General features: G+C 45.0%; 1 protein-coding gene across 1 annotated transcript in view; it reads right to left on the bottom strand.

Annotated features, from left to right (window-relative positions):
• LOC124473019 (obscurin-like) overlaps positions 1–25172 on the bottom strand; it is a 62358-nt gene extending 37186 nt beyond the window's left edge. The window contains exons 1-36 of the mRNA XM_047028235.1: positions 24926–25172; positions 22511–23576; positions 20669–20938; positions 20060–20320; positions 19681–19986; positions 19132–19398; positions 18706–18812; positions 18404–18572; positions 17556–17831; positions 17179–17463; positions 16399–16674; positions 15628–15903; positions 14828–15103; positions 14036–14311; positions 13275–13550; positions 12483–12758; positions 11684–11959; positions 10889–11164; positions 9920–10195; positions 9559–9834; positions 9167–9433; positions 8708–8977; positions 7937–8203; positions 7446–7712; positions 7240–7352; positions 6939–7092; positions 6652–6813; positions 6413–6517; positions 4212–4478; positions 3401–3670; positions 2953–3219; positions 2360–2626; positions 1622–1888; positions 1093–1362; positions 678–947; positions 301–567 (exon numbers count right to left, since the gene is read on the bottom strand). Coding sequence (XP_046884191.1) covers positions 301–567; positions 678–947; positions 1093–1362; positions 1622–1888; positions 2360–2626; positions 2953–3219; positions 3401–3670; positions 4212–4478; positions 6413–6517; positions 6652–6813; positions 6939–7092; positions 7240–7352; positions 7446–7712; positions 7937–8203; positions 8708–8977; positions 9167–9433; positions 9559–9834; positions 9920–10195; positions 10889–11164; positions 11684–11959; positions 12483–12758; positions 13275–13550; positions 14036–14311; positions 14828–15103; positions 15628–15903; positions 16399–16674; positions 17179–17463; positions 17556–17831; positions 18404–18572; positions 18706–18812; positions 19132–19398; positions 19681–19986; positions 20060–20320; positions 20669–20938; positions 22511–23567 — 9508 coding nt within the window. The 5' untranslated portion in view covers positions 23568–23576; positions 24926–25172. The remainder of the gene's footprint in view (positions 1–300; positions 568–677; positions 948–1092; positions 1363–1621; positions 1889–2359; positions 2627–2952; positions 3220–3400; positions 3671–4211; positions 4479–6412; positions 6518–6651; positions 6814–6938; positions 7093–7239; positions 7353–7445; positions 7713–7936; positions 8204–8707; positions 8978–9166; positions 9434–9558; positions 9835–9919; positions 10196–10888; positions 11165–11683; positions 11960–12482; positions 12759–13274; positions 13551–14035; positions 14312–14827; positions 15104–15627; positions 15904–16398; positions 16675–17178; positions 17464–17555; positions 17832–18403; positions 18573–18705; positions 18813–19131; positions 19399–19680; positions 19987–20059; positions 20321–20668; positions 20939–22510; positions 23577–24925) is intronic.
• Positions 25173–26642: the final 1470 nt, after the last annotated feature.

The following is a 26642-nucleotide window of genomic DNA, read 5'->3' as shown; positions in this document are numbered from 1 at the left end:
ATTACCAATTGCATGTCAACTGTAAATGAAACCTTCAAAACACAATCTCTCATACAGTCTTGTCTGTTAATATCTACGACTAGCTCATTGCAGAGCCCAAGTCACTATGGTCCATAAAAAGTAAAACAGTCATCCACACTTAAATCAAACTTGAAAGAAAACAGGATTTAACGACTGAATGTCCAAAACAACATACGCAGATACAGCATGCACAGCAGCAAAAAAACTCTGTATCCAACATATGAAAAACGGATCGATTGTGTGTTGAACCTACAGTAGAAAAAATGCCTCCGTTCTTACCTTTGACCATCAGCTTGGCAGCGCTTTTGGCCGTGCCCACATCGCAGGAGTAGGTGTCGCTATCTGCCTCCTCCAGCTGCCGGATGGTCAGGCTGCAGACACCTTCCTTCTGGGTGATCTCGTAGCGTCCCCCGGTCTGGAGCTCTGTGGAGCCCTTGTACCAGGTGACCTTGGTGGCAGCCTGGGCAGTCTCACACTGCAGGGTGACGGTCCCCTTCTCCTCCCCCTGGCTGTCCTTCAGCTCCTTGGTGAACTTGTGGACGGGTTCTGAGGGAAGGCGAGTCGAGAGGAGAACATGGAGGATTCACCCACGTTTGGCACGTGGCTGACCCCCTTTCGAGTGTAGACACAGGGGGGATATGTTTAGCAGGGCTTACCTTGGACCTCCAACTTGGCCTTGGTGGTGGCCCCTCCGACAACCTCACAGCTGTATTCCCCCGAGTCGTTGGCGCTGACGCTGTGGACAGTGAGCGTCATGACCTTCTCCTCCTGGCTGAGGGAGTACTTCTGGCTCTTCTTGATGGCCTTGCCATCCTTGGCCCACTTGACCGACGCGCTGGTCTGAGTGACCTCACAGCTGAACACCGCGTCCTCTCCTGCCACCACACTGACGTTCTGGAGCTCGCGAGACACCGACTTGGCTAAGCCTGCAACCAGTGTTAATAGTTACGCTTATCTTTAAAACAGTGGGTGTCCATAATGTTGAATTCGTTTTTTTTGCTCATGTTCTTTTCAACAAATGCTCATAAATTCATATGTGTCCTCAATATATAGGATTAGCAGAGGTCTAACCTTCAACTGCTAATGTGGCCTTGGTGTTCAGGTCCTTGAGGTTGAAGACGACCTCTCCAGCATCAGCTGGTGTCACATCCTTGATGGTCAGCATGTACTTGCGTCCTTTGCTGGACATGTTGAAGCGCCCGCCCTCTGCGACGGCCTTGCCATTCACCGTCCAGGAGCACTCGTCCGTGGTCTCTCGTGAAAGGATGCACTCAAAGTTGCACGTCTCTCCCTCATTCACCTCTGCAGACTTCAACCTCTTAGTGATACCGACACTCAGGTCTGAGGAAGAACGTTTGTCATTTGTTTGATGTACAGTATAAGACCATGATATGAGTAATAGTTGTTAACACTGGTGCATGACCCTGACATCTGTACAGTACCTTAGTCACACGGGTTAGTTGAAATCAAAATAACGTGTTCATTTGACCTTCTATCCGGGGTTTTGAATCAACAACCTCTTGATTGGAGGGCAAAGGCTCTAATCACTGAGCAAACCTAACCCCCCGTGAGTTGCATCGCTTTGACACAGGGAACCCACCTCTCACAGCGACCTGTGACTTAGAGACCTCGGTTCCCAGGTCACAGCTGTACTCCCCCGCGTCCTCCTTGGTGACGTCCTTGATGATCAACCCCAGGGACTTCCCTGTGTGTAGCAGCTCATACTTAGGACCGGCCGCCAGGACCATACCATCTTTCCTCCAGGCGGGGGACACCCTGGGCTTCGAGGCCTCACACGCCAGAGTGATCATGCCTTTCTCCTCCCCGACCACATCGTCCAGAGACTTGAGGAACACAGCTCGCTTCTCTGGAAAGGCAATGATGTTCATGACACACACAGTCTTGCAGCCCTAGACTTGGGAAGCCTTTGTAGGCATTCACATCATGATGATTAACTATCAACTATTAACTAGCGCCCGCTCCCAACCCAAGCTCTTCTCCTGTCTGGCCCCCCAATGGTGGAGTCATCTAACCCACCTCCATCAGAGCTACTGACTGTCTCTCCACCTTCAAGAAAAGGCTAACGATGCACTTGTTCCGGGAATACAATGGTACTTAAAAAAGACATGCTCTTCTGGTTCTACCCATTGGCACTTATTTGCTTTTCATAACGTATGCTTCATGTTTTGGCTTCCCGCAATGTTTTGGGGTGCTATCTCGTTGTTAATGATCATCGACCAATGCACTTTTTTGTAAAGCTCTCCTTTATAAGTCGCTTTGGATAAAAGCGTCTGCTAAATGACGAAATGTAAATGTGAACTAGGCCATGAGTCCTTACCTTTGACCTTAAGAGTGACTGACTCTTTGATGTCCCGGACACTGAAGGTAATAATTCCTCCGTCTTCGGGCGCCAGGTTCTTGAGTGTCAACGTGTGCACCTTCCCCACGTGTGTGATGGTGTTGACCTCGTTGGTGAAGAGGGCCTTGTCGTTCAGCAGCCACTGCACCTCCTCGTCGGCGTAGTTGATCTCACAGGTCAGCAGAGCGTCGCTGTCCTCATCCACCTCAGTGTCAGACAGGCTCTTGGTGATCTTCACCTCCCGAACTGCAAGGTGACGGACTCAAAGTCACTTGGAATGTAGGGGACCAAACAACTCCCTCTGCAGGTGCTAATGCGTAAATATCCACACACACACTTGATTCAGAATACATACAGAGGGAGAGAGGTTCATGCTGTGTACGAAGCTACAACTAGGTGAACTGAACAGCTAAATTGTTCATGTTCAGCAGACTGTTATTTGTTGTGTATGCACAACAACAATGAATCGTCATCATCAACATTGAAACAATGAATCAATAATACATTGTTTTAATTGACATTCAAATTAACCTTTGAAGAAAAAGACAGACCCAGTTGTAGTTGAACTATACCTTCGACAGTGAGAGTGGCTTTGGTCTCGGCCAGTTCAGCCTGACAGCGGTACTCCCCTGAGTCCTCACCAATCAGCTTCTGGATGGTCAGCTGAGCGCACGCAGCGTCCAGCTTCAGGCTGAGCTTGTCTGACGCCACCAGGGTGGTCTCACCTTTGAACCAGCTCACCTCCTTTGGCGGAGTGGAGAACTTGCAGCTCAAGGTGACTGAGGCTTTCTCCTTGGCCTTCACGTCCTTGATGGGCTCCACCACCTCTAGGGGGCGCTCTGACAAGAATGGCAGGGAATGGCTGAGACGACACGAGTGGAGGTTTCTAACATGCTAATATAAATGCTAAGGCTGCAGCTAATGTTGTAGCTAATGTAATGGTAATGCAATGCTAATGTAGCCTTGAGATGCTAACTACAAGATTGTTTTCCGGATAAAGAGACGGTTTCCGTCTCTCACCTTTGACAGTGAGCTGGGTCACAGACTTGCTCTTGCCAGCGGTGAACTGTACAGGTCCCGTCATGGATGCCTTGGTCTTCTTGAAGGTGAGGCAGTGCATGGTGCCCTCCTGCTCCATCTCCACGTCGGCGCTCTCCTGCACGGCCACGCCGTTCAGCGTCCACTTGGGAGGCTTGACAGCCTCCATGCTGATCTCCACTTTGAAGACAGCGGCGAAGGGCTCCGTCACCTCCACAGCACTCAGCTCCCTCACGATACTGATGGCCTGTTCTGAAGGATCGATAGGACGTTCAGAAAAAGATGTGTCAAACCTCATAAGAACGACCTACACGTTTTTCCCTCCTTTAGCAACAACTCACAAATTGATGGTGATATTGCAATTCATTCTAGGGGTTGAATGTTTGTATTTAAAATGATTCCTTCAAAAGTATGAAAGTGTCTTGCTTTATGTAACTAATAGCAGTACTAGTAGTGGTTTAATATTCTAAGGTTATAAGTGAGAAAGGGATGTGTGCTTAAGGATATAGTATGTGTACAGTATTTACTGTACATAGATGGCCATGTAAACCTCATGCACATACAGCCATCTAGCTAATCTAAATATATGATATTGCTCAATAGGACTCCTCAACTAAAAGCATTAGTCCCATAGTAATAAGATTATAGAAGAGTACTGAATCCTTGAGGAGATGGTATGTATTCGTATTTAGATGGCCATGTCAATCCAACACATAGAGCCACTTTAATTCAAGATACATGAGGATACCCCTGACAGATCCTAACGTCCTGGTTTCGTCCGCCATCTTGTTACCTTCCACCAGCATTTTACAAGAGGTCTTGTCATCGCCGGCATCACAGGTGTAGGTGTCCTCATCATCCTCCCCGATGTCGTTGATGGTGAGTTTGCGGTAAACGCCTTCACCGCCAATCTCGTGCTTCTTGCTGGGCTTGAGCTCCTTCTTGTTCTTGTACCACTTGACTTTAGCACTCGCCCGAGATACTTGGCACTCCAGGTGCCCGCGGTGCTTGAACATGGCTATCTTATCCCTGAGCTTCTTCACAAACTTGACAGGCAGCTCTAATAACAACAACAGCAGTGGCACCTCATCAATGGAACAGCCAAGGCTGTGGTATCAGAGAGTTAGGACACCAAGGTAGCAAGGCAGTGCGCAGCACTAAGACAATCTGCAGTGAAGACAAGGCACGGCCCAAGTAGGCATGGGCCGGTTCCCGGTTTTAAGGTATACCTCAGTTTGAAAAAGTCACGGTTTCAATACTTCTCGAATTTTCCGTTATACCGTTGCTACGGTATGAGCTGTTTTTTTTTATGTCTCGTCAAAGACGGAAAGTGCAGGAATCCTTCAGCTTTTACGTAGCATAACCTTTGGCAAAATGCCAAATGCCATACAAAATGCATACATGATGGCAATTATAAAGTGCAGAGGAAAACTAAATGTGCAGGAGCATGTGTAACTGAAATGCAGGGATAGCAGCAGTGAGGTTCTTATGCACTGATGATCCTGCGCACCCTGCTTAGACACTGCTTGTGCATGTGAGGTTCTCATAAAGCATTGCTCAAAGATTTATGCGATTTAGTACCAAAATTAGGGCCTACATTTAGCTGGTTTCACGTATACTTGTATTTACGTCTTCCATCGTCTGTGTGTATAATAAAAACAATAATGATGTATTGTTCTTTTTAGTAAAAAAAATTATAAGAATTGAACTATTCAACTTGACATGTTTACTGCTGTTCAAACAATTTATATGTTGCTTAAAAATAAAATATATTGTGTTCAACAAAAAAAAAATTTAGCTGTATTTGCAAACCGTGAAACCTTGGTATTTTTTCTCAAGGTTATTGTACTGTCAAAATTTGATACCGGCCCATGCCTAGGCCCAAGAGAAGTTTCTTTCTAAGTACCCTTTTCACACTACTAAACCCATCATAGTGTGCTGAGTGACTCAGATCCTTGCTTTGAAGATTGTGCTTTCCAGCTGAGTCTTTGGTAAAAAATAAAATAGGGTGAAAAGGGTACTTCCTATTTGAAATTAACTGAACAGGTGCACAAACTAAAGCAAACCATAAGCAGTGAACAAGCTACATGTCCCAAGTATATATTAGAGTGTATTACCTATACTTATAAAGACACGTTCATCAAACTATCAATCTGGCCTAGTGTCAAACAGCAAACTGCAAAACATCGCCGATAGAATATTATTCTTGCTATGTAAACCAAAGCAGATTCAAGTAGCCTACCCTCTAGAAATACTGCAGAGGTAGAGACCAAGGTGACAGGAGCTCTAACCTCTCAACAACGGTATGGAACACTAAAACATAGCTACAGTCATTTATAGAAGAACATCATCGCGCCTCACAACTCAACAAGGTGAGTGCCTCATTGGGAGATACAAACCTTAGATACAGCCACTGTTCGAAGAAACAAGACCATAAAGAGGACCTCCTTATTTTGTTCTTGACGTACATTTCCTCGTCGACAGAACTTGCCAAATGTCCGATGACGACTCCCCATGGCCTTCCATAAACAGACAAGGATTTCTTCATCCACAGCTATGCTAATACAGGGCTGGAAATGAGGGCATGAATACCTCATCTGGCTAGTGACGTCCCTACCCTCACCTCCATTCCAAGAAATCCAAAAGAGCCAGGTAAATCCACAACTCCAGATTGAAATCAAAAATAACCTTTAAAGACGTCTGTCATTCTACATCTCCCATTACACGTAATAACATATTTTCATTCATGGTCTGAAATGGAGACTCTTTTGTCAGAAATAATTAGGACGGTCCACCAAGAGAGAGAGAGCAACAAAGAGGTATGAAACTCACCCTGAAATGTGCTGTAAGCCATGCAACTTTCACCTGAATGTGTTTGTATCATGGCGTCCTCTGCCATACTAGACACTGAATTGTGCACTGCATGTTGTGTTGAATTGTATCGTGCGCTGCACTCTGTTAAATGTACTGCCATGAAACGGCTGGGGTCGGTACCTTTGACTTTCAGGTTGGCTGTCGAGGAAACTTTCTCAGCTGTGAATTTAATCTCACTTGCATCTTCAGCCGTCACCGACTTAAACAGCAGCACATAGGTTTTACCTTCAGAAAGAGCAACTCATTAGCACAATAAGTTAGTATCCAAGAAGTGACATCAAAACTCATTGCGTTCACATCAGAAGTAAACTAAACAGGAACCTATACTGAAAGGTAAATGGGGCAAACTGTGATCTCACCCTCCTGTCTCATCTTGATGTTGTCACCGGCCTTGAGTTTGGTGCTGCCTTTGAACCAGTGGCACTCCACCTCGTCATGAGAAATCTCGCAGACAAACGCGGCACTCTCCTTCTCCGTCACCTCCAAGTCTTCCAGATTTTTCACGATCGTTATCTCTCTGGCTGTGAGATACACATTGACAGATCTTTCCTTACAAAGCAATACAATCTGATTATTTTTCAAACTACATTTTGTTCTATAGTCAGTGTCTTATTGTGTGAATTGAGTTGTAGTGGAAGGGTGCTACCATGAACGGTGAGCTTGGCAGAGGTCTTGTCATCAGCAGTGCGGCAGACATAGGTGCCCTGGTCCTCTTGGGAACATTTGTGGATGATCAGGCTACGCTTGCGCCCCTGGGAGTGGATACCCATGGTCTTTCCTGGCTTCAGCTCAGTGTCACCCTGGGAAATGATGTTCTTCTTCAGTATTATTTGTATACTAGGTGCTCTATCTGCAATGTATCATTTACAGACAGACAGACTACAAAGCTGCAAGTTGATCTTTTATGAATGAAATGGCGGAATATTTCTTGGAGATTGGTTTCTCACCTTGAACCACTTGACCTCGGCGTTTGTTTTAGATACTTCACATTCAAAAGTGACCTTGTCTTTTTCTGGGGCTTTGATATCCTCCATAGGTTTAGATATCATGGCAACAGGTTCTAAAAGAAACGCAACACTTTAAAACCTAACACCAAAATTAAATGGGGTATTTCAGGAACAAGTTTGCATCTGGTAAAAATGGGAAAACCTACCTGTTACAATAAGCTTTGCAGCTGTATGGACCCCCTCTGCTTGGAAGGCTATGGTTCCTGCGTCCTCCATCTTGAGCTGGGACAGGGTTAAGGCATGCTTATTCCCCAGACCGGTGATCCTGCAGTTGGGGCCGACCTTCAGCTTGGCCCCATCCCTGGTCCAGGAGCCTTCCACGTCAGCCTGGCTCAACTCCACCTCCAGTGTCACTGTCTCCTTCTCAGTGGCCTTCAGCTCCGACAGGCCCTTCACTATCTGGATCTTCTTCACTGTAAAATAGGATGAAGGGGAGGACTTAAAAACAGTTTCAATACGTATAGTGTTTGTGTTTTTATGTGAGCACGACTTCTAGATGTAAATGACTTATTGACAGGACATGTCTTAGTGTAAAGGTCTCTCAAACTCTGGGAAGACTCCAGAACATCTTTTGTTGTCACAATCATGTCCTTGCCAACTTGAGAAGTCAACTCCACCCGATGTAACACCCTCTTACTCTCCACGGTGAGCTTGGCCTGGGTCTTGTCATCCAGGGTCTCGCAGGAGTAAAAGCCCCTGTCTGCGTAGACCACGCTCTTGAAGACCAGGGTCTGCTTGGCCCCCTCTACCCTGATCTCCAGGTTCCCTCCAGACTGCAGCACCACGCTGTTCTTCATCCACCTGACCTCGGCCGACGGCCTGCTCAGCTCCACCTCCAGTTTCACCTCTGCCTGCTCCTCCACCATCAGGTTCTCCAGTTTCTTCTTGAAGAGCACTGGGACCTCTGTGGAAGGAGCAGAGACAGACCAAGCATTGTAACTCCATGCACAGCAGATGGGCAGATCTTTATCAGAAAGGCTGTCCTTTATCTCCTGTCATGATGGTCCACTATAGTTCCTTTGTTGAGTAATTCTGGTGGGAGTGTTAATGTAAAGTCCTGTTGTTCATGTTACATAAGAAACAAAATGGAGACGTGTCAATTCTCATGTTTCAGTCTGAATTGGGGCTTATCGTGATACAGCGGGGGTCATATGGCTGAGTGGTTAGGAAATCGGGCTATTAATCAGAAGCTTGCCGGTTCGATTCCCGGCCGTGGCAGATGATGTGTCCTTGGGCAAGACACTTAACCCTACTTGCTTCGGGGGAAATGTCCCTGTACTTACTGTAAGTCGCTCTGGATAAGAGCGTCTGCTAAATGACTACATGTAAATGTAACTAAACAAGAGGGAGTTCACAACACATTTATGGACGTATGTACACAGTATGAGTAGCGCATGCTAGTCATTACGTTGCACTTGGAGAGTGGCCTTGCATTCCTTGCCCTCGGCGTCCACACTGATCTCGCCCGCGTCCTCCTGGGACACGGAGGTGATGGTGAGAGAGTGGCTGGTGCCTCCGTGCTCAATCTTGTACTTGGGTCCATGGGTGAGGAGCACGTTGTTGCAGAGCCATTTCACGTTGGCGTCGGCTGGGGTGACACTGCACTTGAAGATGGCGTCCTTGCCCTCAGAAGCAACCACATTGCTCAACTTGGAGGTCAGCCTTACCAACCTTGGAGCTAAAAGAACGACATGACACTATATTTGTATTCAGTGATGTTCCTGGACTGGACAGTGCTTAACAACTTTTATGCGTTCATATTGAGTAAAACGTTTATTCCAACAGTTCTAAAACAGATGTGCGACATATTTCAAGAACATCTTAAGAATATTTTGTAACTTCTACGGTGGCCTTTGCATTTCTATACCTTTAATGGAGACCTTGGCAGAGGTCTTGTCATCCTTGCATTCACAGCTGTATTCCCCCTCATCTTCTTTTGTCATGCCCGTCACAGTCAAGATCCGCTTGGTGCCCTCAGCGCTCACACTGAACCTGCCTCCGGGTTTGACCTCACGGCCGCTATGGCGCCAGAGAACGTCTCCCGGCGCTCGTTTCAGCTCACACACCAGGGTCAGAGTACCGCCCAGCTCCGTGGAAACACACTCCAACTGGACCGCAAACTTCAGAGGCGAATCTGAGCAGAGAAGAACCACAGCCTCAGAACTGTAGGGTTTTTTGTTTACTCTGCTACAATAGAGGAATTGTGTTGAAGACACGGAAAATACAAAAGGAATCGATTTCAAGAATAAGGTGACAGACCTTTGACTTGGGCAGTAAACTCCTGCTTGTCATCCACTGTCTGACAAGAGTATGTTCCGCTATCTTTGACTTCGGCGGACTTAACCACCAAGGTACGAGACAGACCCTCTTTCTTTATCTTATACTTGGATCCTTCCTTCAACTCCACTCCATCCTTGAACCACTTCACGCTTGCGCTCTCAGAAGTCAGCTCAGTGGTAAAAACAATTTTCTCACTGGCTTGAACACTGCATGTCTCCTTCACACCTGACTTCTTCTGGAACATGGCAGTAGACTCTGTTGAGAGTAAGAGAAAGACACCCACAGGTTTGTACAAAAAAATAAAAAATACATACAGCAGCAAATAACAATGTAAACTTACCTTTCATTAGCAACTTAAACACCATTTTCTCTGCTCCAGCCTCACAGGTGTACTCTCCTGCATCCTTCTTCTCCATCTTTTCTATCACCAGCTGACGACTCTTGCCCTTTGTCTCCATGCAGACTGTCTTGCTGGAGGTCAGCAGCTTGCCATCCTTGTACCATTTCACCTCTGTCTTGGTATCAGACACCTCACAGCTCAGAGTAGCTTTCTGGGAGATGGAGGCTTTCACCTCCTTCTGGACAGACTCCTTGTTGGAGAAGGCAGCCTGGGCTTCTGAGAGGAGAGTTGTGTGATCACATTAGTTTTTATTTCAGGGCAAAACACGATGGTGAACATTCAATGCAATACAGCTTAGACATAGAAATTTAGCCTTTAGCAATTAGGACACTGTATGAAATGGGATATACACAGCGCAGAACTACAGAACTCAGACATCTCCACAAAGGACAAACAGGAACTTCATCTCAAGTTGATGCAGGTGAAACACTGAATAACAATCTTGGTTGAACAGGTGGATTTTACACAGCTATGGATATGAAACAAATAGCCCAGGCAGCAGAAGGTGATTTTGATTAATCAGAAATAACACAAACAATCATCTGACATGGACTAGACTCCACACACAACACTTAAACAAGCACAAACAGTGCAAACAACAAGGAAACACAAGTACACAACAAACAGCAAATTCAAAGCAAAATGTTTTGACGGTTAAATGAGACAGTAAAGACAACAAACCAGGATACAAACATATTTGGAAAAAACAACCACAGCAAATCTGACCGTTTAAAATACATAATGAATTCAAATATGATTTCAACTACTTTGAAGGGAACACTTTTGAACTGTCATTCAACATCAACAGGTTTGTCTGTATTATTTCCAATGCAAGACATTGATAACATCATATATATATATATACATGGATAAAAGGCTAAATACATGGATAAAAGGCTTTCTTCCTACCTGCCACCTGTAACTTGAAGTTGAGCTTCTCTGCTCCAGCTTCACAGGTGTACTCTCCTGCATCTTTCTTCTCCACCTTTTCTATCACCAGCTGACGACTCTTGCCCTTTGTCTCCATGCAGACTGTCTTGCTGGAGGTCAGCAGCTTGCCATCCTTGTACCATTTCACCTCTGTCTTGGTATCAGACACCTCACAGCTCAGAGTAGCTTTCTGGGAGATGGAGGCTTTCACCTCCTTCTGGACAGACTCCTTGTTGGAGAAGGCAGCCTGGGCTTCTGAGAGGAGAATCATGGAGGGGTACCATGGTTTCAGAAACAATTTACAGTAAGAAGACAACACAGTTTGACAAAGTTGAATAATAGACTTCACACAGTAAAAGTAAAAACAAGGTAAAACAGACAGACTCAACATACAGTGCACTGAGACTTGACAGAAACAAACAAACTGTAGCTCAAGGAGATCACCTTCAAGTCCAGGTGAAACATACATTTACTGACACAGAATGGTACCTCAAACATTGCTTTATAATAACTATGTGTACCTACATGATTTAAAATCTATTGACAAATGCCATCCATATCTACTGATCTTATTTCATTACAAACAAGGAAAGTGTTAACCTCCATAATTACTCAGACTGCACCATGCGTTGTACATGGATCAAAATCTACAACATTTCTCTATATTAACAGACAGAAAAAGCTCATATGAGTCCAACTGTAGGCCAAACCATTGAGCCTCAAGTCAGACAATCCACAAGAAGCTACTGTAAGCTGGCACAGTTTCCTTCCTACCTGCCACCTGTAACTTGAAGTTGAGCTTCTCTGCTCCAGCTTCACAGGTGTACTCTCCTGCATCCTTCTTCTCCACCTTTTCTATTACCAGCTGACGACTCTTGCCCTTTGTCTCCATGCAGACTGTCTTGCTGGAGGTCAGCAGCTTGCCATCCTTGTACCATTTCACCTCTGTCTTGGTATCAGACATCTCACAGCTCAGAGTAGCTTTCTGGGAGATGGAGGCTTTCACCTCCTTCTGGACAGACTCCTTGTTGGAGAAGGCAGCCTGGGCTTCTGAGAGGAGAGTCATGAAGGGGTACCATGGTTTCAGAAACAATTTGCAGTAAGAAGACAACACAGTTTGACAAAGTTGAACAATAGACTTCACACAGTGAAAGTAAAAACAAGGTCAAACAGACAGACTCAACATACAGTGTACTGAGACTTGACAGAAACAAACAAACAAACTGTAGCCCAAGGAGATCACCCTCAAGTCCGGGTGAAACATACATTTACTGACACAGAATGATACCTCAAACATTGCTTCATAATAACTAAGTGTACCCACACGATTCAAAATCTATTGACAAATGCCATCCATATCTACTGAACTTATTTCATTACAAGCAAGGAAAGTGTTAACCTCCATAATTACTCAGACTGCACCATGCGTTGTACATGGATCAAAATCTACAACATTTCTCTATATTAACAGACAGAAAAAGCTCGTATGAGTCCAACTGTAGGCCAAACCATTGAGCCTCAAGTCAGACAATCCACAAGAAGGTACTGTAAGCTGGCACAGTTTCCTTCCTACCTGCCACCTGTAACTTGAAGTTGAGCTTCTCTGCTCCAGCTTCACAGGTGTACTCTCCTGCATCTTTCTTCTCCACCTTTTCTATCACCAGCTGACGACTCTTGCCCTTTGTCTCCATGCAGACTGTCTTGCTGGAGGTCAGCAGCTTGCCATCCTTGTACCATTTCACCTCTGTCTTGGTATCAGACATCTCACAGCTCAGAGTAGCTTTCTGGGAGATGGAGGCTTTCACCTCCTTCTGGACAGACTCCTTGTTGGAGAAGGCAGCCTGGGCTTCTGAGAGGAGAGTCATGGAGGAGCATGAGGCATCAACCACAGAAATCAACATGAAAAGCAGAGACAAGACTGGGCGTATGACTAATTAACTGAGTGGACAACCACAAGACAACAGTCTGAGTAAATTATTCATCAACCACTTAAATCCAGACTATCAACAGCAACAGCATCAGAGAAAACCAAAACACCAGATTCAAAATAATGACCCACTAACCATCCACAAATATCTGCTATAAGCGGTCTTTGTACAGAGGAAGTCATATAGGAAGTCAAGCATGAACAAATTAAAACACCAGATAATTGTATACATTACTATAAATCACCAAAGCATAACAGACACAATATATGGACAGCATTTTATGGTAATAAGCAACCAAATCACTAAGGCCAAAATTCTGTAATGGAAATCCTTTTTACGGTCTATCAAAATTATACAATTCTAAGCTCTACACGAACAAGAACTGTCAAATGTACAAATTTCCCTTGAAAAACCGCAAGGAGAAAATGATTTCCTACCTGCCACCTGTAACTTGAAGTTGAGCTTCTCTGCTCCAGCCTCACAGGTGTACTCTCCTGCATCCTTCTTCTCCACCTTTTCTATCACCAGCTGACGACTCTTGCCCTTTGTCTCCATGCAGACTGTCTTGCTGGAGGTCAGCAGCTTGCCATCCTTGTACCATTTCACCTCTGTTTTGGTATCAGACATCTCACAGCTCAGAGTAGCTTTCTGGGAGATGGAGGCTTTCACCTCCTTCTGGACAGACTCCTTGTTGGAGAAGGCAGCCTGGGCTTCTGAGAGGAGAGTCATGGAGGGGTACCATGGTTTCAGAAACAATTTACAGTAAGAAGACAACACAGTTGAACAATAGACTTCACACAGTAAAAGTAAAAACAAGGTCAAACAGACAGACTCAACATACAAACAAACTGTAGCTCAAGGAGATCACCTTCAAGTCCAGGTGAAACATACATTTACTGACACAGAATGGTACCTCAAACATTGCTTCATAATAACTATGTGTACCTACATGATTCAAAATCTATTGACAAATGCCATCCATATCTACTGAACTTATTTCATTACAAGCAAGGAAAGTGTTAACCTCCATAATTACTCAGACTGCACCATGCGTTGTACATGGATCAAAATCTACAACATTTCTCTATATTAACAGACAGAAAAAGCTCGTATGAGTCCAACTGTAGGCCAAACCATTGAGCCTCAAGTCAGACAATCCACAAGAAGGTACTGTAAGCTGGCACAGTTTCCTTCCTACCTGCCACCTGTAACTTGAAGTTGAGCTTCTCTGCTCCAGCTTCACAGGTGTACTCTCCTGCATCTTTCTTCTCCACCTTTTCTATCACCAGCTGACGACTCTTGCCCTTTGTCTCCATGCAGACTGTCTTGCTGGAGGTCAGCAGCTTGCCATCCTTGTACCATTTCACCTCTGTCTTGGTATCAGACATCTCACAGCTCAGAGTAGCTTTCTGGGAGATGGAGGCTTTCACCTCCTTCTGGACAGACTCCTTGTTGGAGAAGGCAGCCTGGGCTTCTGAGAGGAGAGTCATGGAGGAGCATGAGGCATCAACCACAGAAATCAACATGAAAAGCAGAGACAAGACTGGGCGTATGACTAATTAACTGAGTGGACAACCACAAGACAACAGTCTGAGTAAATTATTCATCAACCACTTAAATCCAGACTATCAACAGCAACAGCATCAGAGAAAACCAAAACACCAGATTCAAAATAATGACCCACTAACCATCCACAAATATCTGCTATAAGCGGTCTTTGTACAGAGGAAGTCATATAGGAAGTCAAGCATGAACAAATTAAAACACCAGATAATTGTATACATTACTATAAATCACCAAAGCATAACAGACACAATATATGGACAGCATTTTATGGTAATAAGCAACCAAATCACTAAGGCCAAAATTCTGTAATGGAAATCCTTTTTACGGTCTATCAAAATTATACAATTCTAAGCTCTACACGAACAAGAACTGTCAAATGTACAAATTTCCCTTGAAAAACCGCAAGGAGAAAATGATTTCCTACCTGCCACCTGTAACTTGAAGTTGAGCTTCTCTGCTCCAGCCTCACAGGTGTACTCTCCTGCATCCTTCTTCTCCACCTTTTCTATCACCAGCTGACGACTCTTGCCCTTTGTCTCCATGCAGACTGTCTTGCTGGAGGTCAGCAGCTTGCCATCCTTGTACCATTTCACCTCTGTTTTGGTATCAGACACCTCACAGCTCAGAGTAGCTTTCTGGGAGATGGAGGCTTTCACCTCCTTCTGGACAGACTCCTTGTTGGAGAAGGCAGCCTGGGCTTCTGAGAGGAGAGTCATGGAGGGGTACCATGGTTTCAGAAACAATTTACAGTAAGAAGACAACATAGTTTGACAAAGTTGAACAATAGACTTCACACAGTAAAAGTAAAAACAAGGTCAAACAGACAGACTCAACATACAGTGTACTGAGACTTGACAGAAACAAACAAACAAACTGTAGCTCAAGGAGATCACCTTCAAGTCCAGGTGAAACATACATTTACTGACACAGAATGGTACCTCAAACAGTGCTTCATAATAACTATGTGTACCTACATGATTCAAAATCTATTGACAAATGCCATCCATATCTACTGATCTTATTTCATTACAAACAAGGAAAGTGTTATCCTCCATAATTACTCAGACTGCACCATGTGTTTTTTCATGGATCAAGATCTACAACATTTCTTTATATTAACAGACAGAAAAAGCTCATATGAGTCCAACTGTAGGCCAAACCATTGAGCCTCAAGTCAGACTATCCACAAGAAGCTACTGTAAGGGGGCACAGTTTCCTTCCTACCTGCCACCTGTAACTTGAAGTTGAGCTTCTCTGCTCCAGCTTCACAGGTGTACTCTCCTGCATCCTTCTTCTCCACCTTTTCTATCACCAGCTGACGACTCTGGCCCTTTGTCTCCATGCAGACTGTCTTGCTGGAGGTCAGCAGCTTGCCATCCTTGTACCATTTCACCTCTGTCTTGGTATCAGACATCTCACAGCTCAGAGTAGCTTTCTGGGAGATGGAGGCTTTCACCTCCTTCTGGACAGACTCCTTGTTGGAGAAGGCAGCCTGGGCTTCTGAGAGGAGAGTCATGGAGGGGTACCATGGTTTCAGAAACAATTTACAGTAAGAAGACAACACAGTTGAACAAAGTTGAACAATAGACTTCACACAGTAAAAGTAAAAACAAGGTCAAACAGACAGACTCAACATACAAACAAACTGTAGCTCAAGGAGATCACCTTCAAGTCCAGGTGAAACATACATTTACTGACACAGAATGGTACCTCAAACATTGCTTCATAATAACTATGTGTACCTACATGATTCAAAATCTATTGACAAATGCCATCCATATCTACTGATCTTATTTCATTACAAACAAGGAAAGTGTTAACCTCCATAATTACTCAGACTGCACCATGCGTTGTACATGGATCAAAATCTACAACATTTCTCTATATTAACAGACAGAAAAAGCTCATATGAGTCCAACTGTAGGCCAAACCATTGAGCCTCAAGTCAGACAATCCACAAGAAGCTACTGTAAGCTGGCACAGTTTCCTTCCTACCTGCCACCTGTAACTTGAAGTTGAGCTTCTCTGCTCCAGCTTCACAGGTGTACTCTCCTGCATCTTTCTTCTCCACCTTTTCTATCACCAGCTGACGACTCTTGCCCTTTGTCTCCATAAAGACTGTCTTGCTGGAGGTCAGCAGCTTGCCATCCTTGTACCATTTCACATCTGTCTTGGTATCAGACACCTCACAGCTTAGAGTAGCTTTCTGGGAGATGGAGGCTTTCACCTCCTTCTGGACAGACTCCTTGTTGGAGAAGGCAGCCTGGGCTTCTGACAGGAGAGTCATGGAGGAGCATGAGGCATCAACCACAGAAATCAACATGAAAAGCAGGGACAAGACTGGGCGTATGACTAATTAACTGAGTGGACAACCACAAGACAACAGTCTGAGTAAATTATTCATCAACCACTTAAATCCAGACTATCAACAGCAACAGCATAAGAGAAAACCAAACACCACATTCACAATAATGACACAACAACAATCCACAAATATCTGGTATAAGCAATGTTTGTACATAGGAAGTCAGGCATAAACAAATTAAAACACCAGATAATTGTATACATTACTATAAATCACCAAAGCATAACAGACACAATATATGGACAGCATTTTATGGTAATAAACAACAAAATAACTAAGGCCAAAATTCTGTAATGGAAATCCTTTTTACGGTCTAATCGAAATTTTACAATTCTAAGCTGTACATAACCAAGAACTGTCAAATGTACAAACCTTCCATGAAAAACCGTGAGAAAAAAATTATTTCATACCTGCCACCTGTAACTTGAAGTTGAGCTTCTCTGCTCCAGCCTCACAGGTGTACTCTCCTGCATCTTTCTTCTCCACCTTTTCTATCACCAGCTGACGACTCTTGCCCTTTGTCTCCATGCAGACTGTCTTGCTGGAGGTCAGCAGCTTGCCATCCTTGTACCATTTCACCTCTGTCTTGGTATCAGACACCTCACAGCTCAGAGTAGCTTTCTGGGAGATGGAGGCTTTCACCTCCTTCTGGACAGACTCCTTGTTGGAGAACGCAGCCTGTTCGTCTTGCGTTTCTGTCACACACAAAATCACACAAACAAGTCTTATCAAGAAATACAACCTCTGTGTTATACAGTATATATTTACGCATCTTGGTCTGAATTACCTTTTATCTTGACCTGGAATGTAATTTTGTCTGCCTGTGTCTCACAGGAGTAGTGTCCCTCGTCGCTCTTCTTGGCCTTCTTGATGTTCAGCCTCCTATCCGTCCCTCTGGAGATGATGGTGGTCCTTTGGTCCTCGGCAATCTCCGTCCCATCTTTCCTCCAGACCACCACACTGCTGGCAGAAGACACCTCACAGCTCAGCTCCAGATCTCCTGTCAGGATGGGGGCCATAGCCATGGGGCCCCGAGGCTTGTTCAGGAACTTGGCTGGCTCATCTGGCACACAAACACACAAATACAAGGGGTTGATACATTCATTATATATTAATTGCATTCATTTAATGACTCCCCAATTTCATTCAAAGTTCTTGCAATTTCCTTAGACAATCTTGTGATATTTGTGTGTGTGTATTTATGTGTTTGTGTGGGTGCCCAGTGTGTGGAGGGGGGGGTGGGGGGGGGGCACAACTAGTCACTAGTGGATGTTATTACATGTTGACAGCTAGCCCTTTCACAGGTCTGCTAGCTCACAAGCACCTGCTGTCATCTATCAGAGCACGTCCTGTTCCTGAGTGCCACATGTGACAGAAACTCACAACACTATACCCTGCATATGTAGGCTAGAGGTGGCACTTGTCACCCAGGGTCAGCTACGTGCCTAAGGGGCCAAACCCACTGGACACTGATTAAAATATAATCACCAACATTTCACTCAATATTATTCAACATTTTAAACATTTGGTAGTGAGAGTACCAAAGCTAGTTTGGTTTGGTTTCAAGGCTGTTTAAGGACATTAGGGACAAGACAGCACCAAGCATGGGACAGCAGAATGTTGTTGGGGTTTTACCTTTGAGTGCGAGCTGCAAGGATATCCTATCATCATCCAGCACACATTCATAGATGCCCACATCCTCCTCAGTGACATTGTGGACAATCAGGATCCTCTTGCGGTTTGTGATGACATACTCATACTTCTTGCCGATCTTTAACTCTCGTCCGTTCATCATCCAGACCACCTTCACACAGCATGGAGACATGAATGAACCGCTGAATAGCTGATTGCTGGGGAATATTATCCATTCATACAAACAGATAGGACAAGGATTATGGGAATCATGAGCTATTTGAATAATGCAGTCCAACACACACCTTGACGTCGTAATCAGACACTTCTGTGGTCAGCTCAGCGGATGAATGGGCACTGCAGGTCACCACCTCCATCTGGTCTGGTCTACTGGTGAACCTCACAGGTGGCACTAGAAAATGCAGTCTTACATAAGCTCCTAGGAGTCTTACATTAGCTACCTGACGTCTTACAATAGCTACTGAGAGTCTTACATTAGCTACCAGAAGTCTTAAATTAGCTAACTGACATCTTACCATAACTACTAAGAGTCTTACATTAGCTACCAGAAGTCTTACATTAGCTACCAGAAGTCTTACATTAGCTACCAGGACTTAGTCACCTGCAGAACAATAAAGGAGCTATGGTTGCAGCACACCACTGATGGTTATTAGTGTCAGAGAGTATATTTGGGATGTTGTTTATGTCCAGGCCTGTTCTCCAGCACTTACTCTTTACAGTCAGTACACAGCTGCTCTCAGAGCCACCGCCCACAAACTTGACCTCTACCCCATCCATCTCCAACAGGACGTTGCGTATGAGCAGCGTGTGCGTGTTCTTGGAGCGGGTGATGAGGTAGTCGGCGCCACTGCGCAGGAGGCGTCCATTCAGGGACCAGAATCCTGAGCAGACGGCGGTCAGCTCCACGGACAGGGAGCCCTCCTCGCCGTAGATGACCGTGCTGTTCACCAGTGCGGACTTCACCTCCGCCGTGGGCTCTGGGAAGGGAACACGCAACGTTGAGGCATGTCGGGGTTTCATTTAACAGATACCTTGAGCCAGTGACTTTTTGATCTGCGGTCAAATGATCCACCACAGAGCTTACCCAACATCATCAGGATGGTCAACATCATGATGACACAATGAAAAGTCTGTTTGCTGATCAAACTAACTCGTTGTTTTCTCAAAGATTTTGTACAAAACTTCAGTCATCGTGAAATTCTGTTCATATTCTGAGCTGAAATGCGACCATGTGTTCAGGAAGAGGTCAGGGGGCTTACCGAGGTAGAAACTTCCAGACACCTCCAGACAGGGACTTTGACCATAGCTGTTGACAGCAGTGATACGGAACTGGAAGCTGGCCTCCTCTGAGAAGTTTGAGATGGTGATCTCTGTTTGGGTGAGGAGCTCTGAGCCGTTGCACCTCTGCCAGGTCTGAGCCCCCACCTTCCTCTTCTCCACGATGTAGCCGCTGATGGGCACAGGCCTGTCGCTGTCCGGGGGGGACCACTGCAGGGTGATGGAGGAGCCTGTCTTTTTTCGCACCACCACGTCAATGGGGGGGTCTGGAGGATGCTTTCTTGCAGCTAGAGATGAAAGGGTCGAATGTGAGAGAATTGTACATATCAAAATACACTCCGTGTGTGTCCTGTCACTCACCAGTGACGGAAAACCGCGTAGACGTCTTGCAGTCTCCAGCCACGAAGGCCACCTCTCCGGAGTCGTCGGCTTGGCAGTCTTGGATGGTGAGGGTGTACTGTCGGAGACTGCAGCCGATGGACACTCGGGAGTCCTGCTTCAGACGCTCGCCGTTGCGCGTCCAGTAGGAGTCGGGGCAGGGATGCTCCAACTCCACACAGAGGATGACTGTGTCGCTGACAGGAACCACCGTTCTCCTGGGAAGTTTCTTGGTGATGTTGCCTGAAGCGTCGAGCAGAGGGGTCACTGAAGGGCGGCAACACTCCAGCAGAACACAAACTTGCTAAATACTGAGATAATTCTTTTTTTTATCAATTGAATGCATTGTACTTATTTATTTAGAAATGACTATTTTTGCTAAAAACTATCTTTTTTACACTCGTATGTTCACAGTTATTCCTGTTCAATGCTGCTATAAGGATGTGGTTTCCACTCTGGGAACAATAAAGTTCTACCTGTCCAATCTTAATAAAACTATTGAATGATAGTTTCTACTTGGTATTTCATCCAGCCTTCACATAAGGCCCCGCGGTCCCCGAGACGACGAGGACAGAAGTCCATCTCTCCTACCCAGCACGGTGAGCTCGGCCACAGTGCGACTGCCCTCGTTCATTTCGCAGATGTAGACGGCGTCGTCATTGGTGGTGACATTCCTGATGGTGAGGCGGCGCAGGGTCCCCTCCTGCTCTATGCGATACTTGGTGTTCTGCTCCAGGCGCGTCTCCTCCATGAACCAGTTGGCCTGCGTGGCCGAGGCGGGCACCTCACACATCAGGGTGGCCGTGTCCTTCTCCTGCACTTCCACATCCTGCAGCTTCCTCCGGAAAGGGACCTTAGGCTCTGGTATCAGGGAAGTAGAGGTTTGTGCGTAAGACAAGGTTTGTGACTACTGTGACTCATGTACGAGTTGGCCTATACAAAACATGGCCAATTGTGGTCATGGGGTTCATTCATTCTCTGTTCTGCAGATCTATTTCTAATAAAACTCATCAAGAAACATATGTTCATCCTTAAACATTGATAAATACCAATCCAAGTTGTCAAGTTCTCTTAAAAAAACACACTAAACATGGCATGCTAACCAACTGCTATAAATCCTTTAGGTGTTCACATTTTAAAAAAGTTTGCATAATCCTGAAGAGCCGTTTTGGGATCATTAAGAATAGCATATTTAAGCGTGCCACACTATAATGATTCTGAATCTGTCCTAGTGATCAATTTCCAAAGTATTAACTGTACACATATTCTTCTGTTGACACCCTCAAAGAAGACATCAGTCATCCTCAAAATAATCACTCTATTTCCCGTTGATTTAAAAAAAGCATTGCTGATTTGCAACGTCTGCTTAGGAAGCTGTTTATGGTGGACAGGGGTTGAGGGACACAGGGTGAATCATATCCCCTAACACCCTGGATGAGCGTCATAACAAAAACCTCACCTCCACTCAGAAGCTATGTGTTTGAAAGGTCTGGCTGGGGGCTGGGAAGGGGGAGTGGTTGAATGGCATGGGTTTCTATTATGACCTTTCCCTGGGGGTGCATACCTTGAACTGAGGGTAAGCAAATGATCTGGCATTAATAGGAACCCAGAAACATAAAGGGCAGAGGGGTACAGTCCCCACCCCGTGAAAGCCCCCGTAGTCCTGAAAAACAACAACTAACAACAAAGCAGACACGCTAGTGTTCGTTTACGTGCGGCACCGATAACAAGGTCCAATGAAAGGCACTGTGCTGCACACTGTCAAACTGAGAAGGAAATGAACAACCGCCATTGATAACTCCATGTTTCGGGCCCCGGGCCAATCGTGAGTGGCTCATGGAAAGTCACTCTAGCCGTGGCGCCTGGGGGCTACGGTGGGCCAGTGGCCATCCAAGCAACTGTGAACAACTCATCACCAGCAGAAAATAGACGCAACACTACACTCGCCCCTTCATATTGCTGCCAGCATTCCATCTAGTTGCGCAAAGTCTATACCAGGGGGAGAGTATAACATTGTTCAGGTGAGGTTAGTGGTGTGTAGACTTCTGGTTTTACTGTATAACAGATTATGACTAGTCAGACAAAAGTGCTGTTAATTCTCAAGTTTGCTGTAATACCCTCGGAAGTGCTGTATATAAGCTCTGCCCTATGGGACCTTTTCTTTCAAAGAATGACAGACCACAGCTATGCAGACATACACTGTTCAGACATCTGAGCTATCATCAAAGTTTCATCGCAGTACATGACAAAAGTTCACCTTGTGGAAATATTATGCATCATGGAAACATTCATTTAATGTATCAAATGGCACAATACTAAAACAAAGATCCTCATGTTACTCGGGAATGGTTCCAGAAAATCTGTCACTCATGAAACACCAGTATCAAAAGGACGTACATTTTTACCTCAAAACAGACAAAGTAACAAGCTCACCTTTGACGATGACCAACACGGCGCTGTAAGTCTGACCGGCCATGTTGGAGGCGTTGCAAGTGTACAGGCCGTTGTCACCCTGCTTGCAGTACAGGATTTTGAGGATGAAGTTCTCGGCCTGGTCCTCATACATGACGTGCCTGCGGCCTTCACCAATGTTGGAGCCATCCTTCCTCCAGATGATGTGGGGCTTGGGGTGGCCCGTCACGAAGCAGCTGAGCTTGGCATGCTTGCCCTCCGTCACCGTGCAGGTGCGGGTGAACACACCCTTGGGCAGCTTGGCCAGCTCAAACGCCCGCTGGGCCTGCTCCAGGTCGTCTGTGATCTTGGACGAGGTGGAGTTGTAGGAGGAGCTGCTCTCGGCATTGCGGTAGATGGAGATCTCCTCCTTGCGTTTCTGCAGGTGGGATAGGAGGGAGGTGTTCTTGTCCACGCCCAGGTGCCGCGAGTCCTGGAGGTCCACCACCAAGGCGGCGGGGGCGTGCGAGCGCCCCACAGAGTTCTTGGCTCGGCAGGTGTAGGTCCCGCTGTCCAGGCTGCGGACACTCTGGATCCTCAGGGAGCTGCTATCGCTGTCGGAAGTCACCTTGATGCGGTTGGACTCGCCCAGGTAGCGCCCATCCTTCTCCCAGTCGAAGTTAGGCTCAGGGTAGGCTGCCACCCGGCAGTGGAAGATGACATCCCCCCCAAGTCCCACGCGTGCCGAGTTGGGTTTGACCATGAAAACAGGGGCTCGCTCTATCATGTTGCTTGGCAGGTCTACTTTAAGGGTGACTGCTGCGTAGGCTTCCCCGACATTGTTTTTGGCCCGGCACATATAGTGGCCGCTGTCCTCAAGAGTTAGGTCGTAGATGGTCAGACGGTACACATCGCCATCGTCCACTGTCTTGAAGCGACCTCCAGATGTGATCCGCAGCTTCTCCTTCTCCCAGGTGATGAGGGGAGTTGGGTTACCAACAATGGTGCAGCTCAGTGTGGCATCCTTTCCCACACACACTGAGAAGGCCTTGGGCCGAGTTAGAAACCTTGGTGCCCCTCCAAATAGGTTCTGGTCCATTATTGGTTCCTGTAATCGAAAGAAAGATATGTGAAACATTAGGTTTGTTGTCCATTGAGGTATTTGTCCATTAAGAGCATGTTGCCTGAGGAAAATATATATGTATGCTGCCTCATAAGTAACAACATTATTAATGCAGAAAGGTTACGGTGGGGGTGCTGTTGTGATGGTCACTCAGTTGATGGCTCACCCTATTCCCACTTTAGATTAAATTAAATTGAGATCGTTTTTTTTCTGCTCTGCCAATTGCAAAGTCAAATGTCTGCTGTACAAGTTTGTTTAGGGACGTGCTTTCCTTCCTTAGAAAACATTTATTGAGAACTATCAAAAATGATTCTTTACAGTTCATCCACAGAAAGGTAAAAAAAAAACAAATCAATGCAAATAACCTGAATTTATATCTTAAATATAGGGAGAATCAAAATAAAAACAAGTATAGACAGTTTGCGTGACATAGATGCATCGTTTACTTCATACAATTATTATGAACACCGTTTACTTCATACAATTATTATGAACACAACTATTATGAACACAACATACATGTTAGGCTACTAACAGTCACTACTGTACAGTTTCAGTCCTCCTTAACTGTACTCGTTTAGTTATGAGGTCGGCTGCCTGCATAAAATAGTGCACAACCAATATAAGATATCTAAAGTAGGAAGCAGGCCTCCATCCATCAGACTTCCTGTAACTATTTGGGTCCAGGCTCTGACCTGCCCTACACCCCACAGAATTATCTGGGCTCTTCTTCTTGGGGTAGGAAAGTCAATAGAACAGGTGATTTCAATGTAATATTTGTTGACATTTCGATTTAACCAAGTTACATGGAACAGTTATGTGCCTTTCAAAGGGTGACATTTGCCATCTTTGTCACCTCCTTCCCATGAGCTGCATGTTCCAAAAATAACCTCAGCTGTCAGACCCTGTCTCTGTTCATTGCCATTTGTAGAAGCAAAAAGATTTCAGCTGTTTGACAGGGCACCCACAGAAAGTAATGCTTTTACTTATGCTTCTGATAATATAACTTATAATAATTTACTTTAGAGCTTTACCAAAACAATGTTGAATATTTATCATTGCCTTATGATTTATGGGGAAATAAAGTAGTACGTCATTTTTTTTCTTCAAATAGTTAATAACTATATGCACTTCTAGAAGTTATAGAAATGCAGCATTTGTCTGTTAACACACTTAAGTATGCAAATGACATGTTGATTGGCCATTTGTACTTCAGAAATCCGCAGTTTATTATAATCTCAGTCCACGCTGACATCAAAATTAATCAATGTAGCCAAAGCCAAGCTACTTTTTGGGGGTGTTCTACAAAGATGATCCAAATGTGTTTTCCTCACCTTGAGTCGTGAGCCTCTCTCTGGTAAATCAAACTTTGACACATATGGACAAAAACGTCATTGGTTTAATTGTCGAAAATATGATCCAAGAAAAGTATTTCAACAAAATGACCCTAAATGTGGTTATATTTTAAACCACTAAATGATTGTATATCCAGGAAAACGTAACATCCCCCCAGTCTCCTGCGGTGGGTGGTTGACTACGCTTATTTCTTCTTTGGTACCTCATGATGCCAAATAGCTGACGTTCCTCTTTCGGTGCAGCCTCCTTTCCAAAATAGACTTGTCAATTACTGAAGAGATAGCCTGGGTGGTGGTAAAATGGTCCGACAAACATTGCTCCTCCTTTTTTTACTGATAACAAATACTAACTGTCTATGTGGTCTTGCTCTTGTTGTCAATAAGCCATATCAAACTATTCCTCAGCACTTATCGTATTATTGGTCTGGAAGAAAGTTTATTTCAAATTGTGTCATCAACACCGCTCAGTTTGGTTTAAGGTACTTGAATGAAAATTGTGCAGAAAAGGTTTCTTGTAAAACTTTAATTTTGTATATATATATTTTATTAAAATACAACATAAATAGCCATTAAATAGGTCACTACATTACATGGATGTGTAACTTCGTGTGGCAAAGGGATCAAATTGGACACAACAATAGAAACTCACAAAACACCCTTCCATTTGCTATACGATTGTAGACGACAGAACTATTTCAAGAATTCTGCCAAGGTCTTTCCTATCACAAACCAAGGTCATGGCATTTGGGGTCCATTAGCACCACTCACATTAACAGTCAACAGAGCAGCAGGCATCCATAAAGCAATGACTTGCTCTGCAGTAGGTGAGGTACTGTCATCTGTGATTATCTGTATGGTACTGAGAGTAAAATGCAACCAACTGTTTGTCTGGGCAGTTCATACTATTTCTTGAGCGTGGGCTTTCCCCTCCTGCCTCTGAGTGACAGCAGCAGGCCTCCGGGTCTCCTATTTAAACCCCTGAAATTCTAGCACAGGGTAATCCTTACAGTACTGGCTGACTGTTGCAGGAGCAATTCGGCTTTTCTGACTTCTCTGGTCTTGACTGGCTCATCCAGGTCCAGGGTCAGTTTGAGAATCACCATAATCCCATTGGTGGGATTGTTACATGTTGTATTGTATGCATTTTTGCTAAATATTGCTTTGAAAGACATGTATACTACATATCTACAACAAATGCAGAATTTCTACACAGTGCAAGAAATCCGATGCACTGGCTAGATGAAGCAAGATCTTATCTGCAAAGCACAAGTTAAAAAAGAGCCAGAAATTAGCATTTTGAATCATACAAACTGTCATGATGCATTATTTTAATTCAGGAATTTCTTTTAAAACAGTATCTTCTGGCTTACATGCAGGCCTACATGAGAATATTATAAATGTTTGCAGTGGACGTATTTAGCCCAGGTAATTGGCAAAAAAAAATTCCCTGACCTTGATTCCCCCTAACCCCAACCCTTCCCTCTTTTAGACCTCTCCTCCACTGGGGACAGATGGGGATCTTACCCCCAGCCTGCCCCCAGTACCTAACCCCAACCGATTGGGGATGAATGGGGGTCTTACCTCTACCCTGTCACCTGACCCTAAACTCAACCGTCCTGTCCCCTTCCCTTCCCACACCCCCCCAGCCCCACTTAACTTAGTCCTCGTTGCCATTTGGCACCGCCTCTCGTAGGGA

The sequence above is a fragment of the Hypomesus transpacificus genome, chromosome 10 (genome assembly GCF_021917145.1).
Source record: "Hypomesus transpacificus isolate Combined female chromosome 10, fHypTra1, whole genome shotgun sequence".
NCBI classification, from domain to species: Eukaryota; Metazoa; Chordata; class Actinopteri; order Osmeriformes; family Osmeridae; genus Hypomesus; species Hypomesus transpacificus.
Note: the sequence above shows the minus strand (reverse complement) of the source record. Positions and strands in the feature narration are given on the sequence as shown.